The sequence below is a fragment of the Podarcis bocagei genome (genome assembly GCF_964188305.1).
Source record: "Podarcis bocagei genome assembly, chromosome: 3".
Classification (NCBI taxonomy): Eukaryota; Metazoa; Chordata; class Lepidosauria; order Squamata; family Lacertidae; genus Podarcis; species Podarcis bocagei.
Genome location: NC_138127.1, coordinates 111074914 through 111092695, shown reverse-complemented (window position 1 = coordinate 111092695; position 17782 = coordinate 111074914). Strand labels below are relative to the sequence as shown.

General features: G+C 50.7%; 2 protein-coding genes across 4 annotated transcripts in view; both read left to right on the top strand.

Annotated features, from left to right (window-relative positions):
* The window catches only part of HADHB (hydroxyacyl-CoA dehydrogenase trifunctional multienzyme complex subunit beta), a 348394-nt gene that overhangs the window by 252147 nt on the left and 78465 nt on the right, over positions 1-17782 (top strand). The window lies entirely within an intron of this gene.
* The window catches only part of GAREM2 (GRB2 associated regulator of MAPK1 subtype 2), a 33181-nt gene that overhangs the window by 8911 nt on the left and 6488 nt on the right, over positions 1-17782 (top strand). For both annotated transcript variants that reach the window (XM_081188505.1, XM_081188506.1), the window contains exons 2-4: positions 153-293; positions 13246-13376; positions 15188-16396. In XM_081188505.1, coding sequence (XP_081044631.1) covers positions 153-293; positions 13246-13376; positions 15188-16396 — 1481 coding nt within the window. The remainder of the gene's footprint in view (positions 1-152; positions 294-13245; positions 13377-15187; positions 16397-17782) is intronic.

Here is a 17782-nt window from a genome sequence, read left to right as displayed (position 1 = left end):
GATGGCCCTTGGTGGTCCCTTGCAGCTCTGCCTTTCTGAGATTTGTAGACTGACCCCCCTCCGGGGGGGGGGGAACGGTGGGCAGGGAGACCCTTGGGGAGGACACCATCGCTGGGACCCTGTGCTGATGTCTCCCTCTGTTCCTGCCGCAGGAGAGTACGTGGAAGGGGTCAGCGACCAGGACGTGCTCCTCATCCACTCCTGCCGCCAGTGGACCACAGTGACAGCCCATAGCCTGGAGGAGGGACACTACGTCATCGGCCCCAAGATTGACATCCCCCTCCAGTACCCAGGTAACGGGGCAGGGGAGGGGGCACAGCCTGTGTCAGATGGGGGAGGGGCCAGGAAGCCCCAGGGGCCCAGAATGTGGTGCAGGCCTCATAAATAATAACAATAACAATTAATAATAATAATAATAATATTTTATTTATACCCCGCCCTTCCCGGTTCAGGAAACCGGGCTCAGGGCGGCTAACAACAAATTTAAAACACCTATTCGATGCCAGGCGGAATAGCTCTGTCTTACAGGCCCGACGGCAGGAGGTTAAATCCTGCAGGGCCCTGGTCTCCTGGGACAGAGCATTCCACCAGGTCGGAGCCATCACTGAGAAGGCCCTGGCCCTGGTGGAGGGTAGTCTGACTTCCTTAGGGCCTGGGACCTTCAAGCTACTCTTATTCATGGACCTTAAGGGGCAGACTAGGAGAGGAAGTCCCGTAAATACGAGGGATAACAATGACAATAATAATTTATACCCTGCCCATCTGGCTGGGTGTCCCCAGCCATTCCTCCATAGATCCACTAGTTGCAGGACAATGGTGCAGCAATAAAACTGTTAGCACATTTGCGAAGCTAAGCAGGATCCGTTATGATTTCAGCTTGGATGGGAGACCGTGAGTTGAGATTTCCTGCATTGCAGGGGGTTGGACTAGATGACCGCTGGGGTACCTTCCAACTTTGTCAGCCCGAATAGCTTGGTTGGTTAGACCATGGTGCTGATAATATCAAGGTTGCCACAGATCACTGAGTGTTATATATATTTTAATTTGGTCCGGCTACATCTCCTCCGCGATCCATCATTTCAGTTACCTTTTAGTCAGCAGCCTCAGGAATCAAAATGATATGCTATTAAGGCTCCGCCAGCTGAACTGATGGGATATCATAAAATCTTAGAATTGTAGAGTTGGAAGGGATCTTGGGGTCATCTAGTCCAACCCCCAGAAATGCAGGAATCTCAGCTAAAGCATCTGAGACAGATAGTCACCCAACTTCTGCTTAAAAACCTCCAAGGAAGGAGAGGCTACCATCTCCTGAGGGAGACCATTCCACTGATGAACAGCTCTTTCCATCAGAAAGTTCTTCCTGATGTTTTTAGTCTGAATCTCCTTTCTTATGATTTGAAGCCATGGGTTCAAGTCTTGCCCCCCAGAGCAGGAGAAAATAAGATTGTTCCCTCTTCTGCGTGACAGCCCTTGAGATATTTGAAGATGAGTATCCTATCTCCTGATGTCAGAAAGTGAGGAGGAATTAAAGAACCTCTTAATGAGGGTGAAAGAGGAGAGCGCAAAATATGGTCTGAAGCTCAACATCAAAAAACCCCAAGATCATGGCCACTGGGCCCATCACCTCCTGGCAAATAGAAGGGGAAGAAATGGAGGCAGTGAGAGATTTTACCTTTTTGGCTCCATGATCACTGCAGATGGTGACAGCAGTCACGAAATTAAAAGACGCCTGCTCCTTGGGAGAAAGGCGATGGCAAATCTAGACAGCATCTTAAAAAGCAGAGACATCACCTTGCCAACAAAGGTCCGTATGGTTAAAGCTATGGTTTTCCCAGTAGTGATGTATGGAAGTGACAGCTTGGACCATAAAGAAGGCTGATCGCCGAAGAATTGATGCTTTTGAATTCTGGTGCTGGAGGAGACTCTTGAGAGTCCCATGGACTGCAAGAAGATCAAACCCATCCATTCTGAAGGAAATCAGCCCTGAGTGCTCACTGGAAGGACAGATCCTGAAGCTGAGGCTCCAAGACTTTGGCCACCTCATGAGAAGAGAAGACTCCCTGGAAAAGACCCTGATGTTGGGGAAGATGGAGGGCACAAGGAGAAGGGGACGACAGAGGACGAGATGGTGGGACAGTGTTCTCGAAGCTACCAGCATGAGTTTGACCAAACAGCAGGAGGCAGTGGAAGACAGGAGGGCCTGGCGTGCTCTGGTCCAGGGGGTCATGAAGAGGTGGACACGACTAAACGACTAAACAACAACAACATCCTATCTCCTCTCAGTCTCCTCTTTTCCAGGCTGAACATGCCCAACTCCTTCAACCGTTCCTCATATGGCTTAGTTTCCAGACCCTTGATCCTCTTGGTTGCCTTCTTCTGCACACCTTCCAGCTTGTCAACATCCTTCCTAAATTGCAGTGCCCAGAACTGGACACAGGACACCAGGTTGGGGACTGACCAAGGCAGAATAGAGAGGGACTATGACTTTGCTTGATCTCTGTTGATGCAGCCTAGACTTGTATTAGCAATTGAGTGTCTCAAAACATCTGTGAATCCCGTAATGCAGGGGGTTGGTCTAGATAGCCCTTATGGTCCCTTCCAACTCTGCAATTCTATCTGGAGGGCACCCAACTGGGTACCGGTGGCCCGAAATTTGGCCACAAAATATTCCAGGTCCCTCTCCCACCTCTATTTTGTTGGAAGCCAGAGTGGCTGGGGTAACCCAGTCAGATAATAATAATAATAATAATAATAATAATAATAATAATAATAATAATAATTTATTATTTATACCCCGCCCATCTGGCTGGGCCTCCCCAGCCACTCTGGGCGGCTTCCATAAAAACCAAAAATACAATAAAATATCACACGTTAAAAACTTCCCTGAACAGGGCTGCCTTAAGATGTCTCCTGAATGTCAAGTAGTTGTTTATCGCTTTGACATCTGCTGGAAGGGCGTTCCACAGGGCGGGCGCCACTACCGAGAAGGCCCTCTGCCTGGTTCCCTGTAGCTTTGCTTCTCGCAATGAGGGAACCGCCAGAAGGCCCTCGGTGCTGGACCTCAGCGTCCGGGCAGAATGATGGGGGTGGAGACGCTCCTTCAGGTATACTGGACCGAGGCCATTTAGGGCTTTAAAGGTCAGCACCAACACTTTGATGGGCCAGGTATAAGTAAATAATAATAATAATAATAATAATAATAATAATAATAATAATAATAATAATATATTGGCAGCATTGCACGCATGGGGGCTCTGGGTGGGTTGGCATTCAAAGCTTGCTCCCTCTCCTCCTTGGTCCTGCAGGTGTAAAAATAATATCCATGGCCTGCCTTGCAGTGTTGAATGCAGAATTAAGGACACGCCTGGCCTAATCCTGGGCTTGCAAGAGCTTGGAAAGAGGTGCCTGGTGTGGAAGGCCAGCGAGGTGGGGGGTGGAAGTGTTGGCGCCGGTCTGGAAGGCCCTGAACTGAGGAGGAGGAGGAGAGTGACCCAAGTGGGAGTTGGGAATTAGCAGGGTTGAGATCATCCCCGGCCCTTAATGAGCCCGCTAAGTGCTTCCCATCTCTGGTAATGATGCGCAAGGATGAATAAATCATGGGAGCCCAGTTCCTTGGGGAAGGCAATGGGACAGGAGAGGAGGGGAGCGGAGCAGGGAAGCGTGTTAACCTGCTGGGCTGGCCCATTCATAAAATCGGAGCAGATGGTGCGGCGGCAAGGGGGGGGGGGGAAGAGAAGAGGTTTCTGTCTGAAACACACACATACACACACAGAGTCAGTTTTGGCTCAGAGGTGTGCAAATGGCTGTCTCTCACTAGAACCGGTACACATCCCATGAAGCTGAATGTTGGAAGATTCAGGGCAGTGCAGACTGTGGAACTCTCTGCCACAGGAGGCGGTGATGGCACCAACTTTAAAAGAGGACAAGAGGCCTATGGATGGCTCTGCAATGCTCCTCGATCAGCAGCCTTTTTCAGCCGTATCCCTCACACCATGTGGTGGGCTGGAGTATATATATATATATATATTTGTGGGGGGAAGGAACGAATTCCTAGATTTACATATAAGCTAAATAAGCTCTAGCTTAGGGCCCCGGTCTATTGGGGCCCCTCAGAAAAAATTAAAGGGGAAAAAAACCTGGATGTACATTTTCAAAATATAAAATAAAGACAAATAAAATAAAGCCTACACATAGCAATAGTGCTTTGTGTTGTACAGGGTCCTATAATGTAAGTCATGGGCCCCGCCTGCTAGCCTGCTCCCTAAAATATCCCTGGTTTGCTCCTTTCTATATACAGTGGTACCTTGGTTCTCAAACTTAATCTGTTTCGGAAGTCCATTCCAAAAACAAAGCGTTCCAGAACCAAGGCACTCTTTCCCATAGAAAGTACCGTAATGCAAAACGGATTAATATGTTCCACACTTTTAAAAACAACCCCTAAAACAGCAACTTCTTCTTAGTTGTATTTCACTATTAATACACTTCTTCTTAATTCTATTTCAGTTCAACAATTACTTTGATCAAATACATATTTTGTTATGTGCAAATGACTTTAGATACCTATTAGGTCGATAAATTAACATATAGCGTATATTCAACAACAAAAAAACAGCGACAATTTGCTGTTGACAAAGGAGAGCTGGACATAGAAAGGGCCCCATTCCCTCCAGTAGCTGAGGGCCTCATCCAGCCTAAATCTGGCCCTGATCCTGATTGCTGGCTTCCCACAGGCATCAGGTTCACCCCTGTGAGAACAGGATCCTGGGCCAGACGGGCCGTGGCCTGATCCAGGACAGACTCTTATTTGTTCTTGCATTAATGTGGGATGACAATACCGGGCAAGATTTGTGGGACTGGAGTCTTGCACCCCACAGTAATCTTGAGCCCCCCCCCTAAGCAGGCCCCCACCTCTCCAAGGGAGTGGCTCTTGCAGACCAACACTTTATTCTGGCAGAGCTGGGAGGTATGTCTCTCCCCACCTATGGGCCAATATCACCCAACCTGTGTCTAAACGCACGAGGACCCTCAGTTCTGCCTTGCTCTGACTCCTTGGCTGTTTGGCAGTGGCGTAGCGTGGGGGGTGCAGGGGGGGCCGGCTGCACCGGGCGCAACATCTGGGGGTTAGGGTTAGGGGGCGCAAATCCACGGGTTAGGGGGCGCAAATTACTTGCCTTGCCCCGGGTGCTGACAACCCATGCTACGCCACTGCTGTTTGGCCTCCCAGGGTCTGGCTGGGACAAAGCAGGGCAAATGGGGACGGACTGAGTGGTGTTAACGGAGAAATCTGAGGGCTCCCTTGGACAAAAACAAGGACACCAGCCAGGAACACCAGAGCAAAACAGCAGCCAGTCGGCTTGGTCTTTATTGAACACTGCCGCAACAGGACTGCCACCTGCCACCATGTGGAACAAGATGGAAGCCCCCAACAAAAGAGAACCCAAACTTTTATTAGCTGCTAATCCCCATGTTACACCCCCCAACTACATCACTCATACATCACCGTTACATCATGAAAGGGGAGGTCTGGTGGCCATAATCTGAGCATCCTGGACCCTGCCCCATGGTTCCCCTTGCCCTCCACCAAACACCCATCAAGTGGAACAAAAGAAGATATTTCTATTTCCCTGTTTCCCAGCCAAGTTCATCACACCCTTTTGTCTTCATCTGGGTTTGGTATTTCTGGAATGGCTACCTGTCTGGCACTCAGGTCTCCGGATGCCAGGGATTATCCCTCAGGCAGAGGGGTGCTGAGGAGCTGAGCTCACAGGTCTATATGAATTTCTGAAGTTTTCCCAGTGAGCCAGTACAGAGATACATTGATCAGTGAATTCTTACATTTGGTATCGTGCAGCAGAGTCCCTTTGAATAGAGAGGAAGAAACTGTGATGAAGTATTTTGTGGGGACAAATCACAAAAGTGACTGTGCTGGTTTTGGTAGTGGGCTGCATGTGCAGGATATCTGCTGGAGGGGCAACCCCCCCCAAAAAAAACCCCTATACATAAATTCCTGCAACAGTCACAAGTCTCTCCCCCCCCCCACATCCCGCCTTTGCTCCTCTTCCAGCTGGTGCCACAACACACACACACACACCGCCTTGCTACAGCCTGTTCCCACATATTTGCTTCCTTGGAGAGAAGATGGACACAGCTGTCTCCAGAATGGGGGGGGGGCAGCTTCTCTGCCTCACTCTGCTTCTTCCTCCCCCCCCCCCAATCCTCATAGCAGCTTTTCCCCATCTGTGTATCCTGTCTTCGATCATCCCCCTTGTTTGCTGGAGTTGGGGTGGGCTGTTGCAGGAGGGGGGTGGGCTCTGGAGACAGACATGTTTGCGGAGGGGAGGGGGTCGTTGCCTGGCTTAAGGCACAATCTTTTCTGGGGGGAGCAGTGAAAGTAAAGAAGGCTTTTGGCCCTGGGAAATGGGTGTGAGATGCTTGGAATCGGGGAGTCGAGGCAACCTAGGGCCATGAGCGAGTGATGGGAGGGAAGGGGGCTTCTCAGCAAATATAGGCAGTCCCCGTTTCCCTGCACGGCTGAGTAAACCGTAGCCAGTTCCCACATCTTTGAGGCAAAGAGCTTTGTTCCTAGGGAGTCCCACTTTTAGGAATCCAGAGGAGGCAAGAATCTCATGGGAGGGGGGCACAATTTGCTCCTGATACAACATCCTTTTCTCGCCTCTTCTGGGTGTACATTTCCAAAATATAAGATAAAAACCAAATAAAATAAAGCCTACCTACAGCAATAGTGTTTTGTGTTGTATAGGCTCCTAGGATGTAAGTCATGGGCCCCGCCTGCTAGCCTGCTCACTAAAATATCCCTGGTTTGCTCCTTTCTATATATAAGGTGCCGACATTCTGCATGGACTGGTTGCATGGAAACACATGCAAATGGCTTTAGATACCTATGAGGTCCATAAATTACCATATAGCACATTGTTGTTTAGTCATTTAGTCGTGTCCGACTCTTCGTGACCCCCTGGACCAGAGCACGCCAGGCCCTCCTGTCTTCCACTGCCTCCCGCAGTTTGGTCAAACTCATGCTGGCAGCTTCGAGAACACTGTCCCACCATCTCATCCTCTGTCATCCCCTTCTCCTTGCGCCCTTTCTTTCCCAGCATCGGGGTCTTTTCCAGGGAGTCTTCTCTTCTCATGAGTTGGCCAAAGTCTTGGAGCCTCAGCTTCAGGATCTGTCCTTCCAGTGAGCACTCAGGGCTGATTTCCTTCAGAATGGAGAGGTTGGATCTTCTTGCAGTCCATGGGACTCTCCAGAGTCTCCTCCAGCACCATAATTCAAAAGCACCCATTCTTCGGCGATCAGCCTTCTTTATGGTCCAGCTCTCACTTCCATACATCACTACTGGGAAAACCAGAGCTTGAACTATACGGACCTTTGTTGGCAAGGTGATGTCTCTGCTTTTTAAGATGCTGTCTAGGTTTGCCATCGCTTTTCTCCCAAGAAGCAGGCGTCTTTTAATTTCATGACTGCTGTCACCATCTGCAGTATATACACAACACAAAAAACAGCGGCAATTTGTTGTTGACAAAGGACAGCTGGGCCCATTACCTTCAGGAGGTTAGGGCCTCATCAAACCTAAATCTGGACCTGAGCCTCTTGTGGCTGGAAGCCATTGAGAGCCCTCTCCTTCTCCACAAATTTGTCTAATCCTCTTTAAATGCCATCCAAGTTGGTGGCCATCGCCGCCTATTGTTGCAGGGAGTTACACAGTTTAACAATGCGCTGAGTGAAGAAAGACTTTAATTGATTTGCCCCGAATCTCCCAGCTTCCTTGGATGTCTGCAAGTTAAAGAATTTCCATGTGAGATGATTTCAAGGCCCACCAGACTCCCGCGTGGCATGTCTGTCGGGCTTACCAGCTTTCGGAGGCCATTTGCCAAGGCGGGGGACACAGCCCTATGTCAGCAAGCTTAGCTGCCAGCTCTGATTGATTGGAAAGCAATTGACTCATTGATCTGGACATCTCTTGCTCGCTTCCTCTCTGTTCTGGGATATCCGTGTCTCTCTCTCTGTCTTCAGGGAACCTTCTGGAGGCGGGGGGTGGGGGTGGGGGGGTGGGCAGAAGGGAGCCCTTCCGATAAACGCAGCTGAGTTTGCCTCTGCTGCCGCTGGGGGAGGAGGAGGGGGCTGATTTAATTCACTATATTGACTCCCTGGAAAATAGGTGCAATGTGGTGGCCACGTTCCATGGGGATAACCCCACAGAAGAGCATTGCCTTCAGTGCCAAGGGGGCTACAGAGCATGCGCAGAGGGACTCCGCCCCACTTTCAATGCACGTGAAATGACCCCCATCACTAGCCATCCTCTACCCTTTTAAACTGTGGCGCTTTTCAGGGGGCGGTGTTATTGGGTGGTTGTTTTCATTCTGATTATATGTTTTGATCTTGACGGTATATAAACTCAATAAATAATAATAATAATAATCAGGGCTAGTAGCCATTGGTAGCATTTCTTCACCATCAGTTTGTCTAATTGCTGCTAACTATCAGTACAGATGCGGGTGACTCTGTGGGTTAAACCACAGAGCCTAGGACTTGCCGATCAGAAGGTCGGTGGTTTGAATCCCCATGACAGGGTGAGCTCCCATTGCTCGGTCCCTGCTCCTGCCAACCTAGCAGTTCGAAAGCACGTCAAAGTGCAAGTAGATAAATAGGTACCACTCCGGCGGAAAGGTAAACGGCGTTTCCATGCGCTGCTCTGGTTCGCCAGAAGCGGCTCAGTCATGCTGGCCACATGACCCGGAAGTTGTATACCGTCTCCCTCGGCCAGTAAAGCGAGATGAGCACCGCAACCCCAGAGTTGGTCACAACTGGACCTAATGGTCAGGGGTCCCTTTACCTTTACCTATCAGTACCATGTGGAACCCGTTTAGTTGTGCGATTCTCTTGCCCCACATGCGGCCACTTGGCTGCATCCGTCGGCAGCACTGGCAGCACTGGTACCACCTAAGACCCTCCCCACCTTTGCAATATCTTGATCGTTGAATGCGGTAGCACCTGCCCTTTGGAACTCCCTGCCTATTGATATCAGGCCTTCACTGTACTCATTTCAGTGCCTGCAAAAAAACATTTTTGTCTAGAACAGCCTGCTCAGGCATGTAGAATGTGGATGCATGTTTTCATTATTTTTAGTTTATTGCTGGTTTTATTCTTTGAACGTTTCAATGAATTATTTTTTTTACTGATACAGTGGTACCTTGGTTTTCGAACGTCTCTGTTGACAAACATTTTGGTTTTCGAATGCTGTAAACCCGGAAGTAAATGCTTCGGTTTTCGAACACTTTGCGGAAGTCAAACATACCTCGCGGCTGTTGGGATACTGACAGGGAGACAAAGTCCATCATGACTCCACGTCGCCTCCGGACGTCCATCGATCTCCCGTAGATACAGTATCAGCAATTAGCGACACGAGCTCGAAAAAATAGCTTGTGACATTCCGGAGCTGATGCACACTCTATCAGCAGATAATTCACAGCAGAAGTTGCACGCAGGAGAGCATATTTACGAGTTTATTCAGCGTTGGTCAGAACAAAGAAAAACATGACTGCCTGCTTCAGTGTCTCCATCACAGAGAGAAAACGAAAGCAATAGGAAACATAAACATCCTGTGAACAGGAAATGCGCAGACTCTATGACTCACAAAGCCTGCTCCCTTTTAAGGTGGAACGGAAATATCCTAACAGCGGCTTCCCTATTGAGTTTTACATATTGAGTTTTCCATTTTGAGCTTTCAGTTTTCAAATGTTTTGGAACTCGAAAGGTCTTCCGGAACAGATTACGTTCGAAAACCGAGGTACCACTGTCATGTTATTGTTTCATTCTCTTTGTAAACCGCTTTGTGGTTCTTTTTTAAAAAACCACAAACAAGTTTGTTTATAAAATGCGTGAAACAAATAACAATAAATAGATGGACCACAGTGGCTGTAGGCTGCCTGCTCGAGTCAGAGGCATCAGGCCTCTGGAGAGCAGTTGCCGGGGACTAACACACTCCTGGCATTTTTTTGCGTGGGGGGTGGAGCCACTGTGAGAATCAGGAATGCTGAATAGAGCAATCTTTGGTCTGACCCAGCCTGGCTCCCCTTACATCCCCCCTCCCCCAAGAACTGGACAAGTGCAAGAAGGAACTCTCCCCCAATGGTTATCAGCCATAATAGTTTGAAGAGACAGCCACATAGAATCATAGAATCCTAGAGTTGGAAGAGACCACAAGGGCCATCGAGTCCAACCCCCTGCCAAGCAGGAAACACCATCAGAGCACTCCTGACATATGGTTGTCAAGCCTCTGCTTAAAGACCTCCAAAGTAGGAGACTCCACCACACTCCTGGGCAGCAAATTCCACTGTCGAACAGCTCTTACTGTCAGGAAGTTCTTCCTAATGTTTAGGTGGAATCTTCTTTCTTGTAGTTTGGATCCATTGCTCCGTGTCCGCTTCTCTGGAGCAGCACAAAACAACCTTTCTCCCTCCTCTATGTGACATCCTTTTATATATTTGAACATGGCTATCATATCACCCCTTAACCTCCTCTTCTCCAGGCTAAACATGCCCAGCTCCCTTAGCCGTTCCTCATAAGGCATCGTTTCCAGGCCTTTGACCATTTTGGTTGCCCTCCTCTGGACACGTTCCAGTTTGTCAGTGTCCTTCTTGAATTGTGGTGCCCAGAACTGGACACAGTACTCCAGGTGAGGTCTGACCAGAGCAGAATACAGTGGCACTATTACTTCCCTTGATCTAGATGCTATACTCCTATTGATGCAGCCCAGAATTGCATTGGCTTTTTTAGCTGCCGCGTCACACTGTTGGCTCATGTCAAGTTTGTGGTCAACTTTGAGGGTCAACTTTGTGGTCATGTTTGAGGTCCCTTTGGTTCCTGCATCGCAGGGGGTTGGAACCTGGGGCGTCTTAACCATTGGCACCAGGAGTGCATGGCACCTGGGCGCCTGGATCTCAGGGGCAGGAGGCCGAGAGTCCGCGGCCTAGTGTTGGAGTCCGGAGAAGAGCCCCCGACAGCCGAGCACAGCAGAGCCTGTTGGAGCGCCGTGGGCGGCTCTTCCCCGGACACCAGCACTGGCCCCCAAACTCATGCCGAGCCACCGCTCTGCTCCGCTCGGCTGTTGGCTCTTGCTGCAGCTGCATGGTGGCTAATTGTTTCGGCTGCGCACGCTGCACCTAGAGGGCTGTGTCACATTGTGGGTGCTGTGTGACGCATCCTGTTGTGTGCGCCTTTGCTGGCTTTTCCGCTGTTGGCGCACGCTCCCAGCACTGCCCAACGTGGGGTGCCAGCGCAGAATGACTTATGCTTAAGACGGCCCTGTTTGGAACTTCTACAATTCTATGAAGCTGAGCTCTACCTCTCTTTCAAATCAGAACCAGTGAAGGCGGTGAAGGTCCTGTGTGAGTGCCTGGAGGCGGTTGGAGGATGGATGGCGGCTAACAGATTGAGGTTGAATCCTAACAAGACAGAAGTACTGTTTTGGGGGGACATGAGGCGGGCGGGTGTGGAGGACTCCCTGGTAACTGTGCCCCTGAAGGACCAGGTGCGCAGCCTGGGGGTCATTCTGGATTCACAGCTGTCCATGGAGGCGCAGGTCAATTCTGTGTCCAGGGCAGCTGTTTACCAGCTCCACCTGGTACGCAGGCTGAGCCCCTCCCTGCCCGCGGACTGTCTCACCAGAGTGGTGCATGCTCTGGTTATCTCCTGCTTGGAGTACCACAATGTGCTCTACGTAGGGCTACCTTTGAAGGTGACTCGGAAACTACAACTAATGTGGCAGCTAGACTGGTGACTGGGGGCGGCCGCCGAGACCACATAACACCGGTCCTGAGAGATCTGCATTGGCTCCCAGTACGTTTCTTTTTTTTTAAAAAAAATATTTTATTCAATTTTCAAACATACAATAGAAAATCACATAGCAAACACACAAAATCCCTTCACCAAAGAAATAACAAACGAAAAAACATACAATTATACCAGCAAACAATATAGAAAAGAGAAGGGGGAAAAAAACGAAAAAAGCAAAAAAAACCACAACTGTTCATAACATTTTTGTATAACTAACTGGACTTCCTCACATCTCCCTACCCTGCATTCTCTGTAATAAAAATGCCAGCAAATTATTACCTTGTTTCATTTCTTATTTTATACCTCTCCAATGTTATACTTCTAGACTTAAAGTAATTTTAATCAATTAGTTGTAACTTAGATTAAACATAATATTACTTTAAGTTTCGACCTTTTCTTACATATCACTTAATTTTCTATATCTTTCAGTCGAGTTACTGGAACCCTATTTTTCTGGATCGTGAAATTTCTTAACATTCATACAATTTATACTGTTTTTGTAGATAGTCCTTAAACTTTTTCCAATCCTCTTCCATTGTTTCTTCTCCCAAATCTCGGATTCTGCCAGTCATTTCGGCCAGTTCCATATAGTCCATCAGTTGCGTCTGCCACTCTTCCAGTGTGGGCAAATCTTGTGTCTTCCAATGTTTTGCGATGAGTATTCTTGCTGCTGTATTTGCATACGGCTCCCAGTACGTTTCTGAGCACAATCCAAAGTGTTGGTGCTGACCTTTAAAGCCCTAGACGGCCTCAGTCCAGTATACCTGAAGGAGCGTCTCCACCCCCATTGTTCAGCCCACACACTGAGGTCCAGCTCCAAGGGCCTTCTGGCGGTTTCCTCACTGCAAGAAGCAAGGTTACAGGGAACCAGGCAGAGGGCCTTCTCGGTGGTGGCGCCCGCCCTGTGGAACACCCTCCCACCAGATGTCAAAGAGAAAAACAACTACCAAACTTTTAGAAGACATCTGAAGGCAGCCCTGTTTAGGGAAGCTTTTAATGTTTAATAGGTTATTGTATGTTAGTGTTCTGTTGGAAGGCGCCCAGAGTGGCTGGGGAAGCCCAGCCAGATGGGCGGGGTATAAATAAATTATTATTATTATTATTATTATTATTATTATTATTATTATTATTATTATTATTATTATTATTATTATTATTATTCCAAGTTCAAGGGCAGGATACTTCTTATCAACAAGGGGACCAGGTGCCCATTGTTGGGCTGAGGAGTCTCCTCCCTTGGGCGCTGTCCACCGTTGGAGGCAGCGATCTGGGCTAGGCAAATCTGGGTTTGGCCGGGCTCAGGAAAGTGGGGCAGATGCAGACCCCCTGAGCTGACCCCTGGAGCAGCAGGTCTCCCTTAACCGATCTGGTGTGTGTTTTGCACCCTGCAGGAAAATTCAAGCTGCTTGACCAGGACAGGGATGTCCGGGAGCCTGTGCAGTACTTCAACAGCGTGGAAGAGGTGGCCAGTATCTTCCCGGACAGGGTCTTCGTCATGGAGGCCATCACCTTCAGCGTCAAGGTCAGTGGCGCTTCAAGGGGACCGGGGGGTGGGTGGGGAGATCTCGGCTCAGGGTTCAAGTGCAAAAGGGATGGAAGGGCAGCCATTTCCACTTTGAGAGGGAGTCAGGTCTCTCCATCTCGACTTGAAATCCCGCCTCTTCGCTTGGCTTCCTTCCGCTCACCTGGCAAAGAGATGAGCCGTGTTGGGGATCCTTCCTGCCCCATAATAAGGTAGGGAAAGCACCGCAAAACCTCAGCTGCTGGATTGCAGAATTCTAAAATTGGAAGGGCTCCCCGAGGGTCATCTAGTCCAACCCCTGCAATGCAGCAATTGCAGCTGCAGGATCCTTGACAGATGACCATCCAGCCTCAGCTTCCCACTGTCTAACAGCTCTTAGTGTCAGAAGGTTCTTCCTGATCTTTAGTCAGAATCTCCCTTCTTCTAACCTGAAGCCATGGGTTCGAGTCTTACCTCCCAGAGCAGGAGAAAACAAGCTTGTTCCCTCTTCCATGGGACAACCCATGAGATATTTGAAGATGGCTGTCCTATCTCATCTCAATCTCCTAATTTCCAAGCTAAACATACCCAGTTCCTTCAACCGTTCCTCATCAGGCTTGGTTTCCAGACCCTTGATCCTCTGGGTCGCCCTCCTCTGCACACCTTCCAGCTTGTCGACCTCCTTCTTAAATTGTGCTGCCCAGAACTGGACACAGTATTCCAGGTGTGGTCTGACCAAGGCAGAATAGAGTGGGACTATGACTTTCCTTGATCTGGACACTAGACTTCTGTGGATGCAGCCTAGAATAGCATCATGTTTTTTTGGTTAGGCTTGTGGTCCACCAACACCCCTAGATCCTTTTCACATGTGCTACTGGCAAGCAAGGAACACAGGTGGCGCTGTGGGTTAAACCACAGAGGACTTAGAATCATAGAATCCTAGAGTTGGAAGAGACCACCAGGGCCATCGAGTCCAACCCCCTGCCAAGCAGGAAACACCATCAGAGCACTCCTGACATATGGTTGTCAAGCCTCTGCTTAAAGACCTCCAAAGAAGGAGACTCCACCACACTCCTTGGCAGCAAATTCCACTGTCGAACAGCTCTTACTGTCAGGAAGTTCTTCCTAATGTTTAGGTGGAATCTTCTTTCTTGTAGTTTGGATCCATTGCTCTGTGTCCGCTTCTCTGGAGCAGCAGAAAACAACCTTTCTCCCTCCTCTATGTGACATCCTTTTATATATTGGAACATGGCTATCATATCACCCCTTAACCTCCTCTTCTCCAGGCTAAACATGCCCAGCTCCCTTAGCCGTTCCTCATAAGGCATCGTTTCCAGGCCTTGGACCATTTTGGTTGCCCTCCTCTGGACACGTTCCAGTTTGTCAGTGTCCTTCTTGAACTGTGGTGCCCAGAACTGGACACAGTACTCCAGGTACTTGCTGTTCAGAAGGTCGGTGGTTCGAATCCCCATGACAGGGTGAGCACTCATTGCTCGGTCCCTGCTCCTGCCAACCTAGCAGTTTTAAAGCATGTCAAAGTGCAAGTAGATAAATAGGTACCACTCTGGCGGGAAGGTAAACGGCGTTTCGGTGTGCTGCTCTGGTTCGCCAGAAGCGGCTTAGTCATGCTGGCCACATGACCCGGAAGCTGTGCGCCGGCTCCCTCCGCCAATAAAGCGAGATGAGCGCCGCAACCCCAGAGTCGGCCACGACTGGACCTAATGGTCAGGGGTCCCTTTACCTTTACCTTACTGGCAAGCAAAGTTTTCCCCTGTTCTATATTTGTGTCCCTTCTTCTTCCATCTCCTGGCTGACCCTCTTCTTCCTCCCAGGTGGTCTCGGGGGAGTTCAGCGAGGACAGCGAGGTGTACAACTTCACTCTGCACGCTGGGGACGAGCTGACGCTCATGGGCCAGGCCGAGATCCTGTGTGCGAAAGCCGCCAAGGAGAAGTCGCGCTTTAACACATTGCTGCGGAAGCTGGGCAAGGCGGGTGTCGCTAGCGGAGGCACCGCGGCCGGTGGTGGTGCCAGCAGTGGTGCTGGCGGAGGGGGCAGCCGCCCGCTGAAGGGCAAGATGCCCTGCCTGATCTGCATGAACCACCGCACCAACGAGAGCCTCAGTTTGCCCTTCCAGTGCAAGGGGCGCTTCAGTACCCGCTCCCCGCTGGAGCTTCAGATGCAGGAGGGCGAGCACACCATCCGCAGCATCATCGAGAAGGTGCGGCTGCCCGTCAACGTGACGGTGCCCACCCGGCCCCCGCGCAACCCCTACGACCTCCATGCCATCCGCGAGGGCCACTGCTACAAGCTGCTCAGCATCATCTCCAAGACGGTGGTCCTCTGCTGCATCCTGCGCAGGGACGCCGTGGCGCCCTTCCATTTCCTCCTGCTGACAGACATGCCCCGCTTCCTCCTCCCCGAGGGGGCGCTGTGGGGCGGAGGGGACGCCCGCCTGGAGAAGCTCCTCCGCGAGAGCGCCGCCCTCTGCCAGGAGTGCTTCGACCCCAACGAATACTCCAAGGCGGTGCGCGAGGCCAAGGCGGACCTGGCGGAGGAGTGCGCCAGTCCCCGGCGCGTCCGCCTCTGCCTCCAGGGCTATGCCCGCGACGAACTGGCGCATTCCTTCCAGCGCCTCTCGCTCTGCCTCTATAGCACCTCCGGGGGCGCCCGCCAGGACCCCGGCTCCGGGGGGAGGAGCCAGAGGACGCTCCTCCCTTCCCGCCAGGACCACCACGAGGCCCTCTTCCCGGACGCCCCGGACGCCGAGCGGGAATACACGACGCCCGACTGGACCGAGCCGGCCTTCCGGTCTCCGGAACTGCCCTACGAGGAGCTGTGGACCAACCAGAACCGTGGGAGCTACGCCGAGCCCAGCGGAAAGCCGGCCGGCTTGGAGGGCGCCAACCCGGGCCAGAGAGACCTCATCTCCTTCGCCGGACTCGCCTCGCCCCTGGGGTCCCCGCCGCCGTGCCACCAGGGCCTGCTGGGAGAGGAGCCTGCGGGAGATGCTCCGCCCCCGGTCCCGCCCAAGTCTGAAGCGGTGAGAGACGCCTCAGGCGACCGGGAAACGGGATGTGGAGGAGCTTGATTGGATCGGTTTGGGGACACAGGCGCGGGGGGCGTTCACGACCCGCGGGGACGTATCTGGAATACAGTGGACGCTCGGGTCGCAAACATGATCCATGCGGGATGCACGTTCACAACTCGCAGCATTTGCAACCGGCAGCGCTGCATCTGTGAACATGCGGGTTGCGATTCAGTGTTTCTGCGCATGCGCAAAGCATGATTTTAGTGCTTCTGTGCATGCGCTAGCGCCAAAACCCAGGAGTAACCCGTTCAGGTACTTCCGGGCTCGGTGTGGTGTGCAACCTGAAAATGCACAAGCTGAAGCGTCTGTAACCCGAGGTATGATTGTACTGCTTTCGGAAGGAGTGTCCAGGCGGAATTCGGCAAAATGTCTGGGAAAATCCAGACGTGTGGCAACCCATGTCGACAGTGTTGTTTTTGCTGATCTCTCTTAAAAATAGCTCAAAAACATCAATATATTATTATTATTATTATTATTATTATTATTATTATTATTATTAGCAATTTTTGTGTCTGGATTTTCACATTTTGAAATATGGTAACCCTAAACATTCCAAGGAAGGGGAGCAGTTCAGAAGTTCGGGCTGCCTGCTCCGTGTGGTTGCGGCGCCTTTTTGAGATTGACCGATTTGAGGTCTGCCTGCAAAAGTGTTAGGCTGTAAGATTTTGGGTTGGGGCAGCTCTGGAGTCTCCCCCCCCCCAGCTGTCCTGCTGAGCTTTGCTTATGGCTAGCATTGGGGTTTTTGACTAGAGAAGGTTCCATACCTGGAGAGTCAAGTTCTAGGATGAAATGACAGATTGCACAGAATTTGCCTCTCTGCAGTGAAAATGGCGGAGCCCCAGCCCCTGGCCGGCTGCTTCCCTGCCTCCCATCCCTGGCTGCTACTGGTCCAGGATCTTACCAGTTGTGCGGAAAACCCAAAGAGGGATTTTGCTTACCTGCACTTCAGTTCAGTGCGTAAGATTAGGTTTTTGCAAGGCAGAGATGCAGAACAACCAGAAATCCTCTTGGATTTGGGGGAATTAATCAGAACACAATATGATCGGGCGAAGGGGTGGGTGACCCCTGAGTTTCCCTCCCAAGGCAAATGCAGAGAGGGGCTTTTAGGGGTGAATGGCTGGATGTGTATTTAATCAGTTCCCCCCCAAACTGAGCTCCGACAGTGACAGTAAACCCAGCCGGAGGGTGTGTTTGTGTGGAGACTTGCAGAGGAGAACTGACTCCATCTGCTAAGCCTCTTCTGCAAATGCCCCTTTCTGCCCACCCAGCCGCCACTGGCATTCATCTTTGGGGGCATGCCTCTTTCTTAAAGTTGCCCCCCTATTGGGACTCTTTCTG